The 24602-nt window shown below is 40.5% G+C and overlaps 1 protein-coding gene across 1 annotated transcript; it reads right to left on the bottom strand.

Annotated features, from left to right (window-relative positions):
* Window positions 1-3751: 3751 nt before the first annotated feature.
* Window positions 3752-15188, bottom strand: ggt5a (gamma-glutamyltransferase 5a). The gene is made up of 12 exons (XM_085426818.1): window positions 14827-15188; window positions 10210-10337; window positions 10028-10135; window positions 8263-8440; window positions 8020-8174; window positions 7649-7795; window positions 7403-7533; window positions 6577-6761; window positions 6381-6472; window positions 4891-4997; window positions 4614-4724; window positions 3752-4527 (listed from the first exon to the last, which is right to left on the bottom strand). Exons 1-12 carry the CDS (start codon window positions 15186-15188, stop codon window positions 4390-4392), a joined length of 1842 nt encoding a protein of 613 aa, XP_085282944.1. The 3' UTR covers window positions 3752-4389.
* Between the last annotated feature and the right edge of the window lie 9414 nt (window positions 15189-24602).

The raw sequence follows: 24602 nt of genomic DNA, 5'->3' as shown, positions 1-24602 counted from the left end.
TATCTAACTGCCAACTATTCCAGAGACGTGAAAATATACAGCATAAAGAAAAGTGTAAGAGACTCAGCAGCAGATTAGAATAACAGTTATACATTTAATAAATCACCAAATGAATCCAAGAAACGAGCAAACCTGTTCCGACAATTTGAGTTTGTATTCCCTCAGCTGCAGACTCGCTGCTGTTTAAATGTTTGAAAAGGAAGATTAGATATAAACAAACCTCAAACATAGATTCAGTCTGCCTTCACATTTGATATGAGGCCAGCACGTATAGTGGCTGTGTCCTGTTTTAAGATCATACATGTAAAATTGTCGTCTGACCTCCGTCGATCCAGCCGCTCAGAGTCCGTGGTTACCATGGTTACTGCATAAGCAGCTATAATGTTAACAGCTGGCACTGAGGAAACCTACCGGCAGCATGGGTGTTTATGTTTTTCATTGCAAAAGAACCGTCTGAATGGTTAACTGAAGTTAACTTGGATAAATTATAGTTAAGGAGTATCACAGATAACCCCTATGTGAGCTGTGTGACTGGTCACCACTACACTGAAATCAGCAGGCTATTACTGAAATACACGTGCTATATCATAAACTATGATATAAACAGGGAGGTCCTATTGACATGTTTAGTTTTAAAGGACACCTTCCTGCCTTTAGTCTCATTCATGAGCAGTATTAGTTTTCTTCTAACATCCAGAAGTCTGCACGATGTGTTTCATAGTTTGTAACAAGCCTTTGACAGGTAAACATAACATGACCGAAAAAGAAAAAAAAAAAAAAAAAAAAAGAGAGAGAGAGTGTTGACATAAGAAGAGAAAATGCTCTCAATTATGGAGACAGGCAAATGGTTCATTTATGTTTGTGTGTTTATTCCTCCCTAAATATCGTCGGTGAAGTTTGCCATGCACGTCAGATTTTCCTGCGCATTTTTATACCTCTGCCAACAGAGAGAGAAAAAAAAAATCACATTCTAACAGACTGCTGGTGCTTAGAATACAGTTGAATAACTATTAAAAAACAGATGATATTTAGATGATAGTTCAGTCTAACACATGTGCCAGTGAACCATTAAACGTCTGTGAAACTATGTAGTTATGAGACGTAACTTTAACCTCAGCCAAACCGATTTGCTCAGTTGTAAATAAAACAGCGAAGTAAACGTGACCCGACAGACAGAACCTGAGTGAATGAAGTCCAGCGTTTAACCACTGAGAGCTAAAACTCAGCTGAGGTTTCAAAGCTGTGTGCCGGTGATTGGACATCAGCCGCTGATAAAGCTGTTCGCCTATAAAGTGCTCTGTAAGGAAACAAGCTCCAGCAGCTCTGCGCTCGGGGAAAACACTATATTTACTTATCTTGTGCAGAAAAATGCGCTGACATTGCTTTATATCGAGCACCGGCTGCCCAGTTAAACTGTGACTATCACCAGGTAACGTAGGCGTGTTTCTTGAATTAGCAGCAGGTGTTAAACAGCTGACAGATGAGGAGGAGGATGCATGCAGGTAAACTGAGGGTCTGTTGAGCTGATCGCTGGTTTCGTAAGAAAAATGTCAGCTCGTTCTTTATGTTACAGAAGCACAGAGACACAAGACCAGGCGGAAAGAGACGATCGTTCGGTGAAAATGAGAATCTGCGAATGCAACATGTGGAACACGGAGAGTGGAATATGTAAACAAACCGGTTAACGTAACCCCCTGGGTGCACTCTGCATGCTAATTGTTAGCAGAGCTAGTGAAATCTCTGAAAACATCTGAGCACTTTTGCAAACATGTTCTATGTTGACAACCTGACCAGACATACATCGCGACATTCGCGGCTAAAACACTGTTAAAAGTGTAGCTGGTGACAGAAAAACGGGGTATTTTAAAACTACACCACCACCATTGCTGCTTGTGATTTGATCTGCATTCTGGGATAACTGGCTGCCCCAAGTCTACACAAGCAATCGATTATCTAGGATCGACCTGTTTTGACTTACTTTGCACGGCAACCAATCAAATGTTAGAGAAGCTGCATGGGCAGCGTTAACCCCGCCCCCTGAGTTTGATGGGTGAGGCTGACAGATAAAATTATTTCATGATGAGAGCCAGGCGCCAGGACTGCCAAAATGAAATAAATAAATATATCATTAAATAATTAATTAAATGTGTCAATAATTAATTAAAATGTGAAATACATAAATAATTAATTAAATGTGTCAATAATTAATTAATTAAATGTGTCAATAATTAATTAAAATGTGAAATACATAAATAATTAATTAAATGTGTCAATAATTAATTAATTAAATGTGTCAATAATTAATTAAAATGTGAAATACATAAATAATTAATTAAATGTGTCAATAATTAATTAATTACATGTGTCATAACTATTTATTTAATTAATTAATTCCAATTTTAATTAATTATTGACACATTTAATTAATTATTTAATGGTGTATTTAATTATTTCATTATGGCAGTCCTGGCGTTCCATACTAGTTCACCTTACATGCATTAATGTAATAACGTGGTTAGCCTACTCAACGAAAATTACACACGGACAACATTAAGCTACTCACGCAGAGGAGAACGGCTGCTGCTGCATCATCATCCGTCATCATTTCTGCTACACTGGCAGGGCTAGGGGCCAAGACTCCATTCTTCGGGTTTTTGGGGGATATTGCTCCGGGTCCGATAACAGGCAACCCACCCGCAGTAGATGTGCACGGTGTGAGGTCTCGCAGCAAGCTATCAAATACGGCGCATTTCTCGGCTTTTTAAAAAAACGCTATGCGTCGCCAGGTGTTACCTCCTTTGCACAGTATCACAGTATCAGCTTAAAGCACTTGTTGCAGGCTGCTGAGTTTGCATATTTTGCTGTGAAGTACAGTCAGACTTTTGACCGCTTCGTCTTGGGCATTTTTAATCTGTAGCTCTGCTCTAAAAGAACGTACGTACCTGGCCCCGCCTACCATTCTCGGAAACGTAAAATGATTGGCTAGAATCGAAAAAAAAAAGCACCGAAATAAAGCACCGAAATGTGCGCTGCTTTTCGGTCTGGTTACTACCGTTTATGTCAGACCACCGGACACCGGTACCCATCCCTAGTAACTGCACTTGTGTAGTAGGACTCCTAATGTTTTTGGTTTTGTTTATACTACAAATCAATTGATAGATAACTTAGGGCTGCCATAAAGTGGACCTTACTTTCTCTCACTTCTGGACAATTCAGTGGGCTAAAATTTACAAAGTAAACATAAATTTGATGAGACTTGAAAATATGAATTGTTTACTGGTGGAATGGAACATGAAGTCTGTAGCTCATTTTCCAACAATCTTTTATATAACCAAAGATTTCTGCAGTCAGTCTCTTCCTGCTGGCCTGATGCAGGTTGAAGAAACATCGTCATAGGCTTCACATTTCAACCTGAAAGCTGTGTCCTTGTTTTTTTATATTCTATGATTTATGATGAACAAATATTTAAAACGTCATATTGATCGTATAAAATTGAGGCAGATATATAAATCCCTAACATTTTTCAAACACATTCTAGTTTACAATGCTGTCTTTGCACTATTTTGCATTAAATTTGGGATTTAAATAATCTGATCATCACATTATGTTTTCAATATTACAAACTTTTTTTTAGACACAAGCAGTGACGTGAATAACGGCGTTAAAAGTACTTTTATCAGTAACTAGTAATCTAATTACTATTCAGTCTTTACAACGCAGTTACCCTTACTAACAAGAAAATGCGGTGCGGACGCGTTACTATTTTTCAACACTCAGACAGTTGAAGCTGTCCTCAGGGCGAAACAATCGCAAAAGTGCTGCTGATTTGCTGAGGAAAAATAGCCACAATAAACCAATCACATGACCAATTTAAGATGCTATAGCAACAACCCAAGACAACCCTGAGTCTTCACTTTTGTGTTAAAAGTGTGTTGATAGGCCATGTAAAACTAGAGTCATGATAAATAAATATATATTTAATGTTTTTTCCTGAATACTATCGTTGTTTATGTTTACTGAGGGAAGAAACAGTAAAAACTTCACCTCTGCTTGTCAGCAAAAATTTAAAAAACAAAAAACAAAACCATCCTTTCCTATTGGTGTTCTGTAAATAGTTTGAAATAGTTATCAGGTCTTTAAGTTTGATGTCATTAACCGTTTCTGGGTCCCACAGTCAAACGATCACTGTGGCATCATTGAGAGTTACAAACTGTCTAAATTTATGAAATTTAACAGAGTTAGAAGTTAGCAGGAAGTTAGCTCGCTAGCTTCCACTTAAACATAATACACCATGTTCTGACTGAGAGATTTCGAAAAAATGAAAACAAACAGCTCTGCTATCATAACCTTAAGACCATACTCTATAACTAACATCACTGATTCTTGGTCTCAGTAACCAGCTGCTTTGCCTTTTTTCCTTTCATCAGACCATGCAGAGATACAGCTGCCCGCCTTTTCCACAGCGTTAACTGTGTTGTAGAATTTTGCTATTTTATGTCCCAGAGCTTCAAGACCATCAACTACATCCTGCAGGGCAAAGAGGAGAGAGACTCAGATGGAACAAGAGAAGTAGAACTTATTAATTTATCATTTAAATACATTGAATAAATTACCTTTTCAAGCTTGGGTTCAGGTTTTACTTCACTTTTAGAGTCTACAAGAACAACCAGAGTATCAATTGCCTCCTTAAGACTCTTTCTAAACCAAAGGTGGTTCATGAGCGCCTTGGAGAGAAAAAATAAATCTATGAGGTGAGAATGTGATGATTACAGGATAAATTAGGTCGAAGAATCTTGTTGCTATGATGCAGCAAAGACGGGCATCAGTCCGTATCAATTTATTTTATTTAATATATAATGGCACCTTTCTGTGTGTACCATGCATACATACCGAGGCCACTGCCGGTGGAATCATTTCAGCACCAGACCCTCCAATCACCAGCGTCTTCGACGGAGACTTCAGCACAGAAGGGGCCATATTGGAGGGAGGCCGCTCCCCTGAGAAATACAACAAAGACCTTGAATAGCAGGACAAAACTACAGTCCAAAATGTCTCCATGAATCTCGGAATGATGAGATCAAGCTAAAGCCATTCTGTTATACCTGTGTGCAAAAAATGCACTGCACCCGAAATATTTCATAGTTCAGCAAAACTGATCAATCTAATAAACATGAACCTACACCATCCTCCCTATTCTGATATGTTAAAAAGTACTTAGCAGCAATTTTAAAGAACCAAACTAATAGGGTTACCAATTCCCAACAAAAAAAAGAAATAAAAATAATAAAAGGGAATCACCCTCCACCTCATGATGCTTAATAGTTACTATATACAATAATGGATTTCTATACATTTTTGCATCAGATGAAAACTTTGGTTGTAAGATTCAGATAATTTTTTTTAAACTAGACATTAGAATAAGAAAGAAAAGCATGTCTTTGTGCCCCCTCTCCCTGTTCATGCCCTACCTGGCCCTGTGGCAAAACTTTGCTCATCCAGACTGCTGATCGGTACTGCACGCTACATCCACTCTATCACGTGACGCATACTGCTCCGATGTGCTACAAGGTTATAAGCTGGGTTACGCTATGTCGCAATTTTTGTGAGGTGCTTTTGTGATATTCAATGGATTGGATTACATTTTTTATTTCTCTCCGATATCCGATTCAGTAATTTAGGTCAGTATCGGACCGATACGTAATATCAGATCGGCCCATCTCTAAGGTTAACCCACTTCAATGGAGACAAAACCCAACAATAAGATGAGCCCCTATTTGGTGACAGTGGGAAGGAAAAACTCCCTTTTAACAGCAAGAAACCTCCAACAGCAACAGGCTCACAGAGGGGCAGTCATCTGCTGTGACCAGCTGAGGACAGATTTAGAGAGTTTATGTAATTTGTGTTTATAGAAGTTCACTCAGAGCTCAACTGTGCCTGTTCTTAAACATTCAAAACATTTCAGCAGGCTATGACATTAAATGAAAAATGCCATTTTAATTCAAATTTACCTGATGTGCTTTGGTTTGGCAGTTTTGTTGACCATTTTCATGATCAACAAAACATGATGCGCCACAATGAATTATGAAATGACATTTTCTCCGCAAATTTCCTCAGTGGTGCTTTTTTTGGTACTATTAGATTAAAAATTCATGGTGTGCAGTTTCCCCAGGTGTTGTTGTATTTTCTTTCAAATTTCTTATGTTGCGACACGCTAATATGTACAAACATGCATATTTATCAAGTATATGTTATATTAACCACGCTTAACACATTAGTTTAGAAGATGAATTAAAATTGCAAATTAGTACTATCAGAACTCAGAGGTCCAGAATATTTGTTATTAAATATTAAATTTAGAAGGAATCCTGCTGATCCCTTACCATGAAAGATGTTATCAGCTCTACCACAGAAGTCATTTAGGTGGTTGTTGAGGATGATTCCAGTGCTTGAAGAGAGGACATTGGACCCAAATCTGTAAAGAGTAAACATTAAATGAACTAGGTCTAAACCCTGTGACACTGTTGTGGAAAAGTCAGCTGGTTTCTAACAGTGAAACAGAATGATGCAGGTACGGACTCATCATTGATGCTGCTGGTGACAGACACAGCAGATCCATCTTCAGCCAGCACAGATACATGTGTGGTGCCGATGCTGTCCAGATATGAGTTTTTGCCGTAATACTGGGGATCGTGAGTCTTGTCGCTGCTGATCAAGCTCCGTATGTGGTTGGCAAAGCTATCCACTGTCAAATTCTTTGCCATCTGTGTGAAATACAGAGCATCGGAATTACACAAAATTAACAATAATCATAATAATACATACTAAAATACTTTGAGACAAATATAAAAGTAATTTAGGTTTATCTGCTTTAAAAACATTTATTTATACTTATAGGTTTTAAAAGTTACATCACTGCTCAGAATTGTGCTGAAATAAAAATGCAGAGTTACTGGGAAAGGCTGAGACACAAAGCATTTTTTCAGAGTACTCTATGCAGTAAAATAATAAGTACATCCTCAGTGCTTCTATAAGAGCTTATAGAAGAGGGTAAGTACCGGTAGTGATATGCAAATGCCCTTGATAAACTGATCATTAACACAAAGTCACAATCTCACCGCAGCAAATTAACCCAAAGTCCGACTGTGCAATGCTCAGAGATATTACAAAAAACAAAACAAAAACAAAAAAACAACACTTCAGACCACAACTCATTATCAGTGTGCATAAACCGACTGTGGTGGGATGTGGTTTGTGGATGAGCTGCAGGCGGGGGTGGAGCAGTGGGTTCAGGCAGAGCAGAGGCTGATGTGGTATTGCTCCTTTTACCCATTTAGTCACTTAAATATAATCATACTATATGCAATAAAGCAGGTGCAAATCTGTAGGATTTTGAGATACTTACTTTATCTGAGCTGAAGTTTGGATCTCTGATATGTTTCTTTAATCCATTGGCAAATTTTAAAGCTTCAATATAACGGTGATAAAACAAAATCTTTTCATCAGTCGTGTTAGGTTCTGAATTCATTTTGTATCCTGAAAATATAAATAATTGTTTGTTTTTTTATTTAAAACATCCATTTCTTAGTGTATCACATTTGTAAAGATTGATAAGGATCATCTCCACATGCTAGAAGCAACAATCAGGAACCTTTCATGATGTTGAGGATGAGGCTGAGTATGGCTCCCCCTGCAGGGGGCGGAGGGAAGTACATCCGGTACTCTTCCAAAGAAATATTCCACGCATCAGTCACATTAGCTTGATACAATGCCAAGTCCTCCAGTGTGAGTTTTCCTCCTGAGCAAAACCAGTGAAACAAATGATTTTGTTGAGCAAAAATGAACACAATGCATTTCATAATCAAGACTTTGAATGGATCCAGACAGATCACAGTGTGGCCTTTGAGAGATGACAGATTTTTATAGAGCCAATTAATTTTCTAATTTGTAATTAGATCATTGTGCCTGGCAGACATAGAAAACGGTCAGAAAGAGAGCAGGATGAAACCCGTCTGATAATACCTGCATCCTGAATGTCACTGATTAAATTCTTTGCTATTGTTCCGTTGTAAAACACATCTGGTCCCTCGTTTGCGATCAAAGTGTCAGCCAGTTTCTCAAATTTCACAGTATCACCGGTCTTAAGCAGGTTCCCATTTTTATCTAAATATAACTCCCTAAAAGACAAAGACAGTGAAATAAAGCTGAACCATTCATTGTTTGCTCTTTGTATTTTTGAAATCACATTGTGGGTGTTTTTCATACCGTATTGACGTATTATTAATGCGTGGGATGTGTTGACCTTGGTAGTAAGGAATAGGGAATCCTTCTCTGGCTAATTTGATGGTCGGCTGAAAGAGGTCGGCCCACGGCAACTTCCCATAAAGCCGGTGTGCCGCTTCATAACCTCGAATTTCCCCAGGAACCCCAATCCATCTGCTATCTGGTTAGATAGATAATGGGTAGTCAGTGCTGGAAAGTCCCACATACATTTGCTCGTGTTTTAAGTAAACTGTAAGGTCCTGACCTTTAAATCTGAGATGATGTCTGTTATAATTTGGTGTAAATAACTAACATATAAACTAACTAACATACATATAAATAACATTTTGCATCTTACAGTTATTTTAAGTTTATTTCACTATATTTACACTATTTCTGGATCAAAGAAGCATTTAGCATATCTTATATTTACTTTTCTTACTGTTTATGCAGCCTGTGTGCAGGAGTGTAGCACAGAACTCTGGGCCCCATAAATAAATGGTGTCTGTAGCCCCCTTTTTTTTCTTGATTCATCTTTCTCACACATATTCTAATTTCTATTTTCTTAATTTTTTTTATGTCTGACACAAGTGAACTGCTCCAATAACTACTCCCAGTTCTTATTGCTGTCCATCCCATACTCAAATGCTGTCAAAAGACACTTCTTAACAGAGACTATGCTGATTCTACATATGGATCCACAGCTTCCCTTCAAAGTCAACACACTATAGACAATCAGGGAGTAATGCATGAAGGTCATTTGTACTCTGCTGACAGGAACATATGGGACAGGGACATGTGCATCCACAGCAGCCTGTGTCTCTGGCCCCACTTTAGCATCTCACAACATTTCCAGCTTCACCTCCACAGACAGATAATCTGCCAGGGAACGAGTGGAGATTAGCCAAATTAGAAACAATGACTGATAAAGATGGACTTGTGAGGAGAGTTAAGATTGGTCTTGGGGAGGAATTTACATTAATTGAAGACCAGAAAATGGGAAAGATGGGACAGCATTCTGGCAAGAAAGCTTTAATGTTAGCTTATCACCAGCTGTTGTACTTTAGCTGGTTTGTTGACTGCCTGGAGTTGGAAGCGCTGATTGTCCAGTCTGTTTACAGTAATTAAATAATAATGCTTATGCACTCCTTAGTGTGTTAGAGTCCTGACTTTTGTTCAGTAGATGAGGTTTGAGGTGAGGAGGAGGATGACATTTTAACGAGATACCTGTCATGCTGTCTCTTTCCTTCGCTTCTTTGATGACAAGAACCCTCTCAGGTGATAAAACAAAGGTATGATCCTTCATATCTTGAGTTTGTCTTGCAGACTAAAGTGCTGAATTAAAAAAAAAAAAACCTCTACAGATAACTGACTACAGCTTTAACATTTTTGTGTTACATCTTGTGCATGATTTGGAGAAAGACCTGTTAAGACCTGTTTGGAGAAAGATCTAACTACTCCAATCTCTCTGGCTTTTTCTGAAACTAATTAGCATGTGTTTCATTGTGTTTATGTTCGATTACTCTGACAGATGTCATATAGGAAACTGACTCGCTGTCTTTAATAAATGCCAACGGCCAAACCCTCTGTAGTGGTTTGCTCTCTTTTTTATCATTTCTGTTTTGCTTTCTTGAGGAAAGAGGAATGACTCAGTGTGCATTAGCAGCCACCTGTACAGAATAAATTAACTGTGGCATAAAGGTGAGTCCAAGAGCAGATTAGACTAAAACATTATAAATATTAGCATTATGGCAGAAAAACAGCCCACCTTGTAGCCACTCCGTGGTCTGCTCTGTGGTTTTACGACACAACTTAAGCAGGTCAGAGTTCACATTTCTGGGGACAGTCTCTCTGGAGTTGATGATTTTCACTTTACCTTTGAAAAGATGACATATTATTATGTTATTCCCCAGCAGGGCTGAGCTAAGAGGAGCAAGGGTGTTTTGTTACCAGAGCTGTCCATCACAGTGAATATGACCCCGCCTCCGATCCCTGCGCACTGTGGGTTGATGATGGAGGTGCACAGCAGCGCAGCAATGGCAGCATCTACTGCAGAGCCGCCTTTCTGAAGAATGTCCCTGAAACAGTTCATTGTTATCACTTTAGTGTTATTGTTATCATGTGTGCACAATTAAATTTTAATCTTTATTAAAATTATAATGTCCCACAATTAAATTGCCATGACTGAATAACACGACGATGTGTTGTCTTCGTTGATGCATGTGCTAGGGACGCACAGTTCACTGAATTTTAATCTCAATCACGTCCCACAATCAAATTAACCTAATTAACCAACCTATTGCACGCAATGGCAGCGTCATCTTACCCTCCGACCATACATACATTACACAAAACATCAAATGGGAAAGACAGGTCAGAGAGGTATAACAATGGAAAATGCACCACATGAGGAAAGATAAGGAGAAAAAAAATAACTCCCCCCAGACTGAGCTCCAACAGGGAGATCAGTTTGAGAACAGAAAAAAACCACCTCTGCACAAAGATCATGAAACAACCCTTAATACGCCAAAGAAACACATGACAAGCAACAGGAGTGGGTAAAGGGTGAGAGACAGCCGAATTAGACAGTACATCCGAGCCTGCAGCCTGCAGCCTGTGCGCTGGTCTCCTTGATCCCCGTCAGCATCGGAAGGGAATAAGCATCGAAGGCGTTTGGAAAGGGAGGGGGGATGAGTGTGTGCATATCAGTGTATATGTATGTGTGTGCGTGTCCAGAGTTCAGCTGAGACAGTGTCCTTCGCCCTGCCAAGCTAAGTAAACAGTCTTCCAGCCAACCCAGGTGGCCTTGCATGGAATGGGAAAGAACAGACTCAACAGTCGTTATCAGGGTGTTGTTCAGCTCCAGCCTTGAGACCACTGCAGCTGGGGCCAAAGGGGTATCCGCGTGAAGTGATGGTGGTTTTTACTTTAGTGCGAACAGCTCACATGAATTTCAAAGCAGTTCTACAGTCCAACACTGGTCTCTCAATCTCCCGTTGGAGAGCCGCGAGCTTCACCATACTTGCGTTCTGTGATGTTGCCATTTCTTGTGCTCAAGGAGCCGATTCTGAGAACTCACGGCAGTGAGCCTCCCCGAGATGTCATCCAATTTGCGCCCAGAGATGTTATTCCAAGCTAGCCCTTCCGAGATGTATCCAGTGTGCAGTCAGAGATCTTATTCTGAGTATTCACAGCAGCCGTCAGCCTCTCCAAGATCTTATCCGTGCTGACTCAATGAGCCCATTTTGAGAAACTCACGCCTCTCCCATCGTTCCAATCCCAGCGGGCAGCCTTGTGGGGGTTTGAACAGCCCGTTCCGCTTTCTTAATCCTTCGATAAGTCAGGGCCAAGCCAGCTCCGATCAGCCAGAACCCTGTTACCATGGTTCCGAATAGGTAGATATCTTCAGCACTCAGGCTCACCCAAGCCCAAACATCTTGTTGAGAAAGGGGTGTCAATTGCATTTAGGGACCAGTTGATCAAATCCATAATTCCTCTTTTAGGTTTTAGAGAACAGACTGTGAGAGAGTGTTCCAGGGAAAAGTAATACACGAGACTAGACAAGGACATAAGAGGCTAAGCAGGGAAGCTAAGGGAGAGGAGGAGAGGAGAAAAGTGCGACCGCCTTCGTCAAGAGCAGAAAAAAAAGAAAGTGATGCAAGAATACTACACTGGCCAGCATATGACACAAAATTCACCCCCGCAAAAACTGATAGTAGGTTTAAATATTGGTGAAACTTTGGTATTACCGCATACTGAAAAATATCATCTCAATAAGGTGTCGATACCTTTCAACAAATGTCAGACAGTTACAACCTTCTTTAGATATCTCCAATTAAGACATAATTTTAATACAGATATTGTGTCCAAGGAGAAATAGCCATTAGTGCAAATATTTATAAATGCATGTAAAGGGAAACTGACAAAACAAATCTCTATGACCTACTCAATACTACAGACAGAAAGGAAACTGTCTACCACCTACATTAAACTCAGATGGGAGAAAGAGGCTGGAATAAATCCATCTGAAGAAGATTGGTCTAAAATATGTAAAACCACAGCCACTACTTCAAGCTCCGATCCATGGAGAGAGTTCACCTGGAAACAAAACTCTGAGGTTTTTTTAATCGCCCCTAAGATTAAAGAACTCCATAAACTTCAGTAGGCCACTTCCATATTTTTGGAGAATGTCCTAAAATCGCCCCCTACTGGACAGAAGTGGTCTAAAGAACCAAGCAGATAACTGGGTTACATCTTGAGAGGAGTTTCAGTGTCTTTTACTTAGCCAACATCCCAATTGGACTGAAGAAACAAGACAGATACCTGCTACAGGTATTTCAGGTGGTCAGCCAAAAAGCTATAACACACAAGTGGTTGAAAAAGGAACCTCCAACTGTTTCGGACTGGACAGAAATACTACAAGAAATTCACGTTATGGAGCGACTAACCTTCTCCTTGAGACTGTCCTCAGAAAAATGTGAGCAATACTTGAAGAAATGGAAACATTTTCTTTCTGAGAAATTACTCTCTAGTCTTGTGGTATTCCTTTATATTATCTCTGGTAATAATATGTATCCAGGTTGTACATAATTTTCAACTTGTAACCTTGTGTATGTCAAACTTATACCTAAATGGCCTAATCTCCCTGATTTATTTATTTTTGTTTGGTTGGTCCTCCTTTTGTTGTTTATGTTCAAATGTTATTGTCTATAAAAATGGAAGAAAAAAAAACACTCGATAAACAAAAAGTTGTTTTTTTTTAATTAACGTGATCATTTCCAGACAAACAGGTGGGTCTTAAATTGTATAAATCCTAAATCCACTTTTTCGGGTGTCTGTGAGGAGCCTAGCATCAGGACTGTGGACAAGCTGGAGACAGGGCAGAGAGGACTGACTGAGACCAGTGTAAAGTCAGTTGCAATCGTCCAAGTGGGAGGAAATAAGAGCATGAATTCCAATTTAACCATCTATCACAGAAAGAAGAGTCCTCATTTCAGTATTTAACCACCAAGTTAAATATGTCAAATATCACACACAAGATTTTTTCCATAGGGTTTGATGCTGGACAGATGAAGCTGACCACAAAGCTCTCTGATGGAACTAAGCACTTTGAGCGCTCAGTTTCAGTAGAAACGCAATTTAAACAGCAGTTTAAAAGTGAAAGGATTTAATCCTGTGTTAGGTTTTGGTAATTGCACTGAACCTGCACTGAATTTAGGTGAATAAGGAGGACCAACTTTATTTTGATCCAAAGACTTATACATTAGTGAGAAAGTTAAAATTTGTATGCAGAAAATGCAGAAAAGACAGTAGCATTGTGTTTGCAGATAAAAAAAAAAGTGGAAGTAAATTATTACATACTGTTTCAAACAAAAAAACTGAGAAAAATATTAAAAGTTGTAGCAAAAAAAGCTTAAATAAGACTGAAGATTACAAGGTTTAAATTAACTGAATTGAACGCTACACGAGAAAAAGCTGAGTAATTAAAAAAAGAAATGACAGAATCAGAAAAATGGTGAATGTAAGCTGATATTCTTTAGGGGACTGGGAAGACTTGATACTAGAATTGTGACCTAAACAAGTTGATACCAAGGGTTATGCTAGTTAGCTGATATGCATTTACATGTAAATGTTTTCGTAATATAGTAAATGGCTTTTCTACTAGCAAAGGGCTTTATACAACTTGTTCATTCACCCAGGTTTTCAGTGCTACCTAACTACCATCCAAACCATTCACACTCCGATGGATGCATGGGAGAGCAACCTGAGGTTAGTATCTCGCCCAAGGATATTTGGCATGCAGACTGGGATCGAACCAACAACCGGTTAAGAGGTGACCCGCTCTACTACCTAAGCTACAGCCACCCCATATGCCACTAATCATTCGAATAAGATACACTCCAGATACATTCCAGTGTTTAACTGACTGAATAGTATGCATTGTTCTTCACAATCTGCAGCAAAAAAATCTTTAAAAATTTCTTTTCATGTTGGCTTGAAATAAAATATCACTGTTGGTACTGCAGCTTACTGCAACACAAGTATGCGTTTAAATTAGGAGAGGCAAAGTGTGATATCCACATGTTGGACCAGCATGTCTACACGCTTTACCCTGATATTGTACTGATATTATTCCCTATATGCCTCTATGTTGTCAGTACAGACGATGTCAGTAACAATACTGATTTTTCAGTTGGGAACAAAACAGGTCTTAGATCCGGGTCTTTGAAGTTAATGATGGGATCTGATCACACACACACACACACACACACACACACACACACACACACACACACACACACACACACGTAAACAACAGTGGGTACAAAGAAAACCGTCTGGAAAGGTTGAAAAATTAAACAGTCAAACTGTTACCTTGATGCTTTTTTAAAATTTTTGCTTAGCATATTTTAAGGTATATTTTGTTGTGTAACTGTAAACATTTTATAAATATTATACATGCGTAATTCTCAAAGATGTTTTTAGCGCTAAAGTTTGCATTTGGTGCGTAATATTATGTGTAATGTGAAAAACAAAAATGTGTCAGAAGTTTAAAATGTTACTCACCGTCCAATCCGTGAACATTTCTCGGAGTCTGCGGCCACAGCAGCTTTTGAAAAAGGGCAATCAGCACTGGGTTCCTTGACACACTCACTTTTACCCTTCAAATAAAGGATAAAAGCTGGTAGACCAACTACTAGAGCACCTACAATTAGACAAACTGCACCTACAACTAATAGGGGGTGAACTTTGGGCGGGCAAGTACAAGTCGTTTTTGCACTCTCAACATCCTCGTCCTTAACGTCCTCGTTGGGGGGACACATAGGAGTCGTATTTGCCCCCCCAACGTCCTCGTCCTCAGTGTCCTCGTTGAGGGGGGAAATGGGAGACATATTTCCTCCCTCAACGTGCTCGGTTGATTCAGGCATCGCTGCTTTCTTCTCTGCATAAACGTCGGTAATTCACTTCCTCTGACAGTTAACCGCCTGATTTCCCAGAACCACGTATTGCGCACATATATCCGCTGTGTGGGTACTGACAGGCACAACGTGGCAGAGAAGTGTGTTTGTGGTAAGCAGAGGTAGTTGCTACGACGTTTGATTGATTGATTGATTGATTGATTGATTGATTGATTGATTGATTGATTGAATCTTTATTTTGAACATGTTGAAAAAGTACAAACACATAGAATTAAAAAGAGACAAACAAACAAAGCAAAACAAAAGGAAAACGAGCAACCACATCTACAAATAATTGTCATGTTCAAAAAGGAGCAGGAAGAAGCATAAGCTTATTTAATCCCACCCCTTATCTAGTAATCAATAGACTACAGAAATACCTCCTTGCAATTATATTATATGTTATGTGTGTTTGTGTTTTGTTTTATATATATATATATATATAGATATATATATATAGATATATATATATATATCCAGTACTGTATCCAGTAAGGGTCCTAAGGCTAGACCCCCTATGCTAAGCAAGCCTACCGCAGACATGAGCGAGACAGATAAATATGAAGGCATGCCGGCTCGGACGTCGCCCGGATCAACAAGGTCCGCGTCAGGTGTTGAGGAACCAGGGCACCCTGACGAAAAGTGGGCTACTGGAACAAGAAGGCATCGGTGGGCAAGAGACGAAAACAGGGCGTTGTTGGAATGCTACTACGCAAGTAACCCTGGCGGAAGGGGCTACATGAATAGGCTGAGGGACCTATGGATTCTTCGATACCCAACATCCACAATGACGGCGAAACAACTAGTAGCTCAGTGTTCCAACATTCGAAAGAAGGGACTGCTCTCACAGCTAGAGATTGACAAGGTACAACACAAATGCTACGGCAAGGAGGAGTCAGGACGCCAGGTCAGGGGGGCGATATCATCACCCCCACCCGAGATTGGGTACATAGCCCCAAGTACGATAGGAGAAGGATCGTTGAGTGCGAGAGGAACTGACCTGAAAAATAGGATCATGGCCAAGCTTGAAACCTGGATCCCCCGTAGCCGGTTACCAAGATTACGTGAAGTACCCTCAGAAGGTCTGCTAGATGATGTTAATGCAGCACTACGGACGATACCTACAACCACGATTACCGACACTAACAAGCTGATCTACAATACGGCAGCAGTGATCAGTGAGATGCTTGGCTACAAGTTGAACAGCCACAAGGGGCAGTACCCTCCATGGAGAAGGAGGCTAGAGGGCAAGATCAAAGTAGCACGGAGGGAGGTTAGCCAACTAACGGAGTTGCAGAAAGGTGCGACAAAGAAGGTGCATAAGAAATACAGCAAGCTGTCCATACCTGAGGCCTTAGAAACTGCCAAGCAAAGACTCACAGCCTTGGCCAGCCGCTTGAGAAGGTACACCAGAGAGATAGAAGGCAGGAGAATAAACCAGCTGTTCTCCACAGAACCAGCAAAGGTGTACTCTCAGTGGCAAGGGAACAATAAGAGAACAGCACCACCAAGGCTGGAGACCGAGCAATACTGGAAGAGCATATGGGAGAAGGACGCAACCCATAACGGCAATGCTCAGTGGCTAGTGGATCTGAGGGCAGACCACAGCAACCTCCCCGAACAGGATCCAGTAACCATCACAGTGGCAGATATCCAAGAAAGGGTCTCCAGTATGAAGAGTTGGACAGCACCAGGGCCCGACATGGTTCACGCCTACTGGCTAAAGAAGCTGACTGCACTCCACAAGCGTCTAGCAGCACAAATGAACCAGCTGCTAGTTAACGAGAGACACCCGGAATGGCTAACCGAAGGTCGGACGGTCCTGATCCCCAAGGACCCCAAGAAGGGACCGGTCCCCTCCAACTACCGACCAATAACCTGCCTCAGTACTACATGGAAGCTCCTGTCAGGCATCATATCGGCTAAGATGAACAGGCACATGGGTCAATACATGAGCGGGACACAGAAAGGAATTGGCAAGAATACCAGAGGCGCAAAACACCAGCTACTGGTAGACAGAACAATCAGCCGAGACTGCAAGACCAGACTGACCAACCTGTGCACTGCCTGGATTGATTACAAGAAGGTCTATGACTCAATGCCCCACAGCTGGATACTGGAATGCCTAGAATTGTACAAGATCAATGGGACCCTAAGAGCCTTCATCAGGAACTCAATGGGGATGTGGCGTACAACACTAGAGGCCAACTCCAAGCCCATAGCACAAGTCACCATCAAGTGCGGGAGCTACCAAGGAGATGCTCTGTCCCCACTGCTGTTCTGCATAGGCCTGAACCCCCTCAGTGAGATCATTAACAAGACTGGCTACGGATACCGACTACGGAACGGAGCAGTTGTCAGCCACCTCCTGTACATGGATGACATCAAGCTGTATGCCAAGAGTGAACGAGACATCGATTCACTGATCCACACTACCAGGCTATACAGCAATGACATTGGAATGTCGTTCGGACTGGAGAAGTGTAGTCGGATGGTAACAAAGAGAGGGAAGGTAGTCAGAACTGAGGGGATTGAACTACCAGAAGGCAACATTGCAGACATAGAGGACAGTTACAAGTACCTGGGGATCCCGCAGGCGAATGGGAACCATGAAGAGGCCGCTAGAAAAGCTGCAACCACCAAGTACCTGCAGAGGGTCAGGCAAGTCCTGAGGAGTCAGCTGAATGGTAAGAACAAGATCCGGGCCATCAACACGTACGCCCTGCCCGTGATCAGGTACCCTGCTGGGGTAATAGGCTGGCCAAAGGAGGAGATAGAAGCCACTGACATAAAGACAAGAAAGCTCCTTACCATGCATGGAGGGTTTCACCCCAAGTCCAGCACCCTGAGGCTGTACGCTAAGCGGAAGGAAGGGGGCCGGGGACTGGTGAGTGTCAGCACCACAGTCCAGGATGAGACAACGAACATCCAAGAATACATTAGGAAGATGGCCCCAACTGACCGAGTGCTCAGTGAATACCTCAGGCAGCAGAAACCCAAGAAAGAGGAGGGAGACGAGGAACCATCATGGAAGGACAGGCCCCTGCACGGTATGTACCACCGGCAGATAGAGGGGGTGGCTGATATCCAGAAATCCTACCAGTGGCTGGACAAAGCTGGACTGAAAGACAGCACAGAGGCACTAATCATGGCAGCACAAGAACAAGCTCTGAGCACAAGATCCATAGAGGCTGGGGTCTATCACACCAGGCAAGACCCCAGGTGCAGGCTGTGTAAAGATGCCCCAGAGACAATCCAGCACATAACAGCAGGGTGCAAGATGCTAGCAGGCAAGGCATACATGGAACGCCATAACCAAGTGGCCGGCATAGTGTACAGGAACATCTGTGCCGAGTATAACCTGGAAGTCCCGAGGTCAAAATGGGAGATGCCCCCAAGGGTGGTGGAGAATGACCGAGCTAAGATCCTGTGGGACTTCCAGATACAGACGGACAAAATGGTGGTGGCTAACCAACCGGACATAGTGGTGGTAGATAAACAGAAGAAGACGGCCGTAGTGATCGATGTAGCGGTTCCGAATGACAGCAATATCAGGAAGAAGGAACACGAGAAGCTGGAGAAATACCAAGGGCTCAGAGAAGAGCTCGAGAGGATGTGGAGGGTGAAGGTAACGGTGGTCCCCGTGGTAATCGGAGCACTAGGTGCGGTGACTCCCAAGCTAGGCGAGTGGCTCCAGCAGATCCCGGGAACAACATCGGAGATCTCTGTCCAGAAGAGCGCAGTCCTGGGAACAGCTAAGATACTGCGCAGGACCCTCAAGCTCCCAGGCCTCTGGTAGAGGACCCGAGCTTGAAGGATAAACCGCCCGCAGGGGCGTGCTGGGTGTTTTATAGATATAGATATATATTTCTCTCTATCCATACATACACATATACACATTTTCAATAACCCCAGTAAGACCTCAAAGGATACACAACCTACAGATATATATACCCATACCAGCATACCCGTGCACCCGCACACACATGAAAATATTAGACAAGAACACCCTATCAAATCTCTACCTCCTCCCTGTATCCTGCAAAAACCATATCCTTAAACCGCTTTTTAAACTGCGCCATGCTCGGACATTGCTTCATATCTTTACTTAGTCTGTTCCACAGCTTCACTCCACACACAGAGATGCAAAAACTTTTTAATGTTGTACGGACACAAGGATGTTTTAAATTCAATTCCCCCCTCAAATTGTATCCCCGTTCTCTTTTAGAAAACAGTTTGAATGAGTTTTACTTTACTCAAAAATGAAACACTTCTTGAAATTTTGTTATGTATATGATTTATATGAGACTTCCAGTTTAATTTATCATCTAAAATCACACCAAGAAACTTATGTTCAAGTACTCTTTCAATTTCCACACCATCTATATGAATCTGCACTTGTGCATTTCTAAGGGAATTCCCAAATAAGACTATTTTAGTTTTACTTAGATTTAGCGATAGTTTGTTCCTGTTAAACCATTTTTTAATTTTGCACATTTCTGAAGTAATTCTATCCAGCAGCTCCTTTAGATTCCCCCCAGAAAAAAATATTTGTGTTGTCTGCAAATAATACTAATTTTAATATATCAGATGCCTTACAAATATCATTTATATAAATAATAAATAATTTTGGACCCACTACAGAGCCTTGTGGAACACCACAAGCAATGTCCAAGCATGATGAGGAATGGACACCCAGCTTCACAAATTGTTTCCTGTCACTTAAATATTTTTTGACCCAGTGCAGTACAACCCCCCTTATCCTGTACCGTTCCAGTTTATTAATTAATATGTCATGATTGATTGTGTCGAATGCTTTCTTGAGATGCAGAAATACTCCAGCTGCATACTGTTTCTGATCTATAGCATTTGTAATCTCCTCAATTGATTCGATTAATGCCAGAGATGTTGATATTTTTGATCTGAATCCATATTGACTGTCAGAAAGTAATTTATATTCATCTAAGAATTTGTCTAATCGTTTATTAAACAGGTTTTCTAGGATTTGGGATAATTGTGGAAGTAAAGAAACAGGCCTGTAATTTGTGAAATGGTGTCTGTCCCCAGTTTTATACAACAGCACAACTTTAGCTATTTTCATTTTGTTTGGAACTTTTCCCGTCTCAAATGATAAGTTGCAAATATATGTTAGAGGTCCTACAATTCTTTCTATGACCTTCTTGACGATTTTCATGTAAATATCATTACAATCAGTAGATGTTTTATATTTGCACATGTGTACAGTGTCAATTATTTCTTTTTCCTCCACTGCTGTGAGGAACATTGCTCTGCCCTATGCTTGTATTTCATAAGTGTAAAATGTATCCAGCTGATCCCTTACCAAAATTAGATATTGTGCAGAAGTCAAACAGCACATCATTGAGGATGATTCCAGTGCTTGGAGAGAGGAATCTGGAGCCAAATCTGTAAGTACAAAATGCTAAATGATCTACAACACATACAAGTAGAGACATTTTACAAAGCAGCTTCTAAAAATAATCTCTTAAACCTTTTCAATCTTTCAGTTTTAAAGGAAGACACATTTTTGATAGCTGCTTCCTAACAGTAAAACAGATTCATCCAGACACTGACATGTGGTTGATGCTGCTGGTGACAGACACAGCGGATCCATCTTCGGTCAGCACAGACACATGTGTGGTACCCATGCTCTCCAAATACGATGTGATGCCGTAATACTGAAGATCATGAGTATTGCTGATCAAGCTCCATATATTGTCTGCAAAGCTCTGTGATTGCAAAAACAAACGCATTAGAGAAAATAATGAGAGACAAAGACAAACAACAAATTAAAGCTGAATCTTAAAGAGATTTGAGTTCAAAAACCTCTGATACTTATTTGTTTAAAATTTTATGCCTTTTTCTAGTTTGAAATAACCATCAATTTAGTAATAATAATAATAATCATTTTTTGAAACCAGGAGCTTCACTTAAATATATTATCTATATTTAGTGTTTTGTGCTGGAATGTTGCTATTTTTACTCCAGTCAGATCTAAATACTGCTTCCACCACTGTTCAAGCCATAACTAAATCAGTTATTAAATTAAACAGCTCAGCTCAACACATTAAGATTTCAAGAAAATGTCAGTTTGTGATTTTGTGATTTCAAAGTGTACATGAGCAGCAGCTCAACAGTCTGTGTCTATTGGAACCTTTCATGATGTTGAGGATGAAGGTGAGGAGGGCTCCTCCTGCAGGGGGAAGAGGGAAGTACATCTGGTATTCTCCCAAAGACATATTCCACGCATCAGTCACTGTAACTTTACACGAGGCCGAGTCCTCCAGTGTGAGGTTTCCTCCTGAGCAAAAACAGTGAAACAAATGAATCTGTTGAGCAAAACTGAACACAACGCATCTTATAATCAATACTTTTAATTGATCCAGACAACTCACAGTGTAGCCTGTGAGGGATCATAGCAAATATTCACAGAGCCAATTGCTTTGTTTGTTTGTAGTTAGATCATTGTGCTTGGCAGACATAGAAAATGGTCAGAAAAGAGAGCAGGATGAAACCTGTCTGACAATACCTGCTTGCTGTATGTCAGTGATTAAATCCTTTTTTATTGTTCTGATGTAAAACACATCTGCCCCCTGCTCTGCAATCATCTCCAAAGTTTTTATCCAGCTTCTCAAATTTGACAAAATCATGGCTTTTAAGCAGGTTCCCAGTTATATATGAATAAAACGTCTTAAAAGACAAACATAGTGAGAGAAAACAATCATCATTTGATCCTCATATTTTTGAACTCACATTGTGGGTGTATTTCATACCGAAGCAACAGGGTTCTGTCATTTTTAACAGTCTCCGAGTTGTGTTGACCTTGGAGTTGAGAAATAGGGAATCCTTCTCTGGCTAATTTGATGGTCGGCTGAAAGAGGTCGGCCCACGGCAACTTCCCATAAAGCCTGTGTGGTTCTGCACTACCTCGAATTTCTCCAGGAACACCAATCAATTTACTATCTGATCAGATGAATAATGGATAGTGCTGGAAGGTAACGCATACATCTGCTCGTGTTTTGAGTATACTCTAATGTCCTGTCCTCGTATAATTAAACTTCAACTGATTTCTAACCTACTACATCACAAGGAAACACTGTACTTTTTAAATGCTGTGTCCATTTATAACTAGTATGTTAGAGATAAATATTTAGTTTTATTAGTTTTACATTTATTTATTTGTTTTGCTATATTTACATATTTGCACTTTTCCTGGTTTAGCTAAGTTTTCAAGATATGATATAGTTGCCTTCCTTTGTATTTATGCAGGCCTACATGTAAGGATGAAGGAAATAACTCAGGGATCTATACATAAGCAGTCTCTGGTATCATTGCTTTGCTCATCTCACATCTCTCACACATATTATGTTTTATTTTATGGGGTGGCAGTGGGGCGGGGTCATTAACTGTATACAACAATCTACTACTACTACTAAAATTAGAATTAGTAGCATTTTTTTTCAGTGAGTTTCTTACCGTTCATTTCTAAGATTTTAGAAAAGGTTGTGGCTAAGCAGCTTATAGCTGTTCTAGATGAATACAGCATTCTGGATAAATTCCAATCTGGCTTTCGTAGAGCTCACTCTACTGAAACTACACTTCTTAGAGTCTCCAACGACATTTTAATGAGATGTGATGCAGGAGAATGCTCCGTTCTGTTGATGTTGGACCTGACCTCCGCCTTTGATACTGTGGACCATCATATTCTGCTAGATAGGCTGAGAGACTGGGTGGGTATATCAGGGGCTGCTTTGGACTGGTTTGAATCCTATTTGCATGAACGATCCTTTTCTGTGGCTACCTCTAAGTACAGTTCCTCTTCTACTTTTCTTGCCTATGGTGTGCCACAAGGTTCAGTTTTGGGGCCTTTATTGTTCTTACTGTATTTACTTCCTCTTCAACACTTATTGAGCACTTTTAAGGACATTTCGTATCACTGCTATGCAGATGATATTCAGGTATATATCTCCTTTAAGCCCCATGATGTTTCCAAGCTACAAATTTTGCACAAGTGCATAGACTCCATTAGATGTTGGATGGCTGGAAACTTTCTTCAACTAAATGAGGAGAAGACTGAAGTTCTTGTTTGTGCTCCTAAAACTTTTGTACCTAGTGTTATGGAAAACTTGGGTCCACTTGCTACATTTGCAAAACCGTCTATCAGGAGCCTTGGTGTTAGTATTGACTCAGCTCTGACTTTGGATGCCCATGTAAAATCTTTGGTTCGCTCCTGTTTTTATCATTTGAGAAACATTGCTAAGCTGAGTCCCATTGTATCGCGCTCCGAATTAGAAATTGTCATTCATGCATTTGTTTCATCTCGTCTGGACTACTGTAATTCTTTGTTTACTTGTTTATGTAAAGCCTCTTTGGATCGTCTGCAAGTTGTTCAGAATGCTGCTGCAAAGCTTCTGACCAAGTCCTCCAAGTTTTCCCATGTCACACCCCTGCTGATTCAGCTGCACTGGCTCCCCGTTAAATTCAGGATCCAGTTTAAGGTTTTGACCTTGACTTTCAGGGCCCTGCATGGACAAGCACCAACGTATATAAGTGAACTTTTGCATCCATACATTCCCAGCAGGTCCCTGAGGTCATGTGACCAGGGCTTGCTTGCTGTCCAGCACACGAGGCTGAAAACAAAAGGCGACAAAGCTTTTGGAACTGTGGCCCCCAGATTGTGGAACTCTCTCCCTTTGAGCCTGAGATCTGTGGACTCAGTGGTCACTTTTAAAAAACAGCTAAAAACCCATCTTTTTAAACTTGCTTTTAGTTGATTTTTATTTTTAGGTTTCAGCTTCTGTGAAGCACTTTGTGATTTTTATCTTGAAAGGTGCTATATAAATAAAGTTTTACTTACTTACTTACTTATCTCAGTATCTCCCATGGAGAGACTCTGGCAGGCAACGCCTTTTCTTGCACCTAAAAACTTCTTTCTTTTAATGGTAAAGTATACAAATCGATTACATCAATTTATTCTTCAGTTATTTTCTACCTCAGTTTTCTCAGTATTAAACTTTGCATTTTTCTTCATTTTATTTATTTATTTATTTATTTGCTTTAAAGTAAACAACAGCAACAACAACAAAAAACTTTCAAAAAAATCCTTTTGTTCCTTTTTGTCTTTTCCCTCTAAAGACATCCTGACCAGGCTCAGTGGTTGAGATGGAGGAGCATAACAGCAACATGTTAACAGAAACTGCTGAGGTTCTTGGATGAACTGAAAAACTTCAAACGAAGGAAAAGTTGAGTTTATTTTCTGTAAAGCTCAGGTGGAACTTGATGGGGTGACATTGAAGGCTCCATTCTGGACTTTGTCACACTGGTACATGAAGAGAGGTACCAAGAACAAGAGTGTGCACTGTACAC

The sequence above is a fragment of the Rhamphochromis longiceps genome, linkage group LG12, assembly GCF_057381845.1.
Source record: "Rhamphochromis longiceps isolate RC_006_pf linkage group LG12, R_longiceps_female_GT1.1, whole genome shotgun sequence".
NCBI classification, from domain to species: Eukaryota; Metazoa; Chordata; class Actinopteri; order Cichliformes; family Cichlidae; genus Rhamphochromis; species Rhamphochromis longiceps.
The sequence above is the reverse complement of the archived record's forward strand: the minus strand, read 5'-3'. Positions and strand labels throughout refer to the sequence as shown.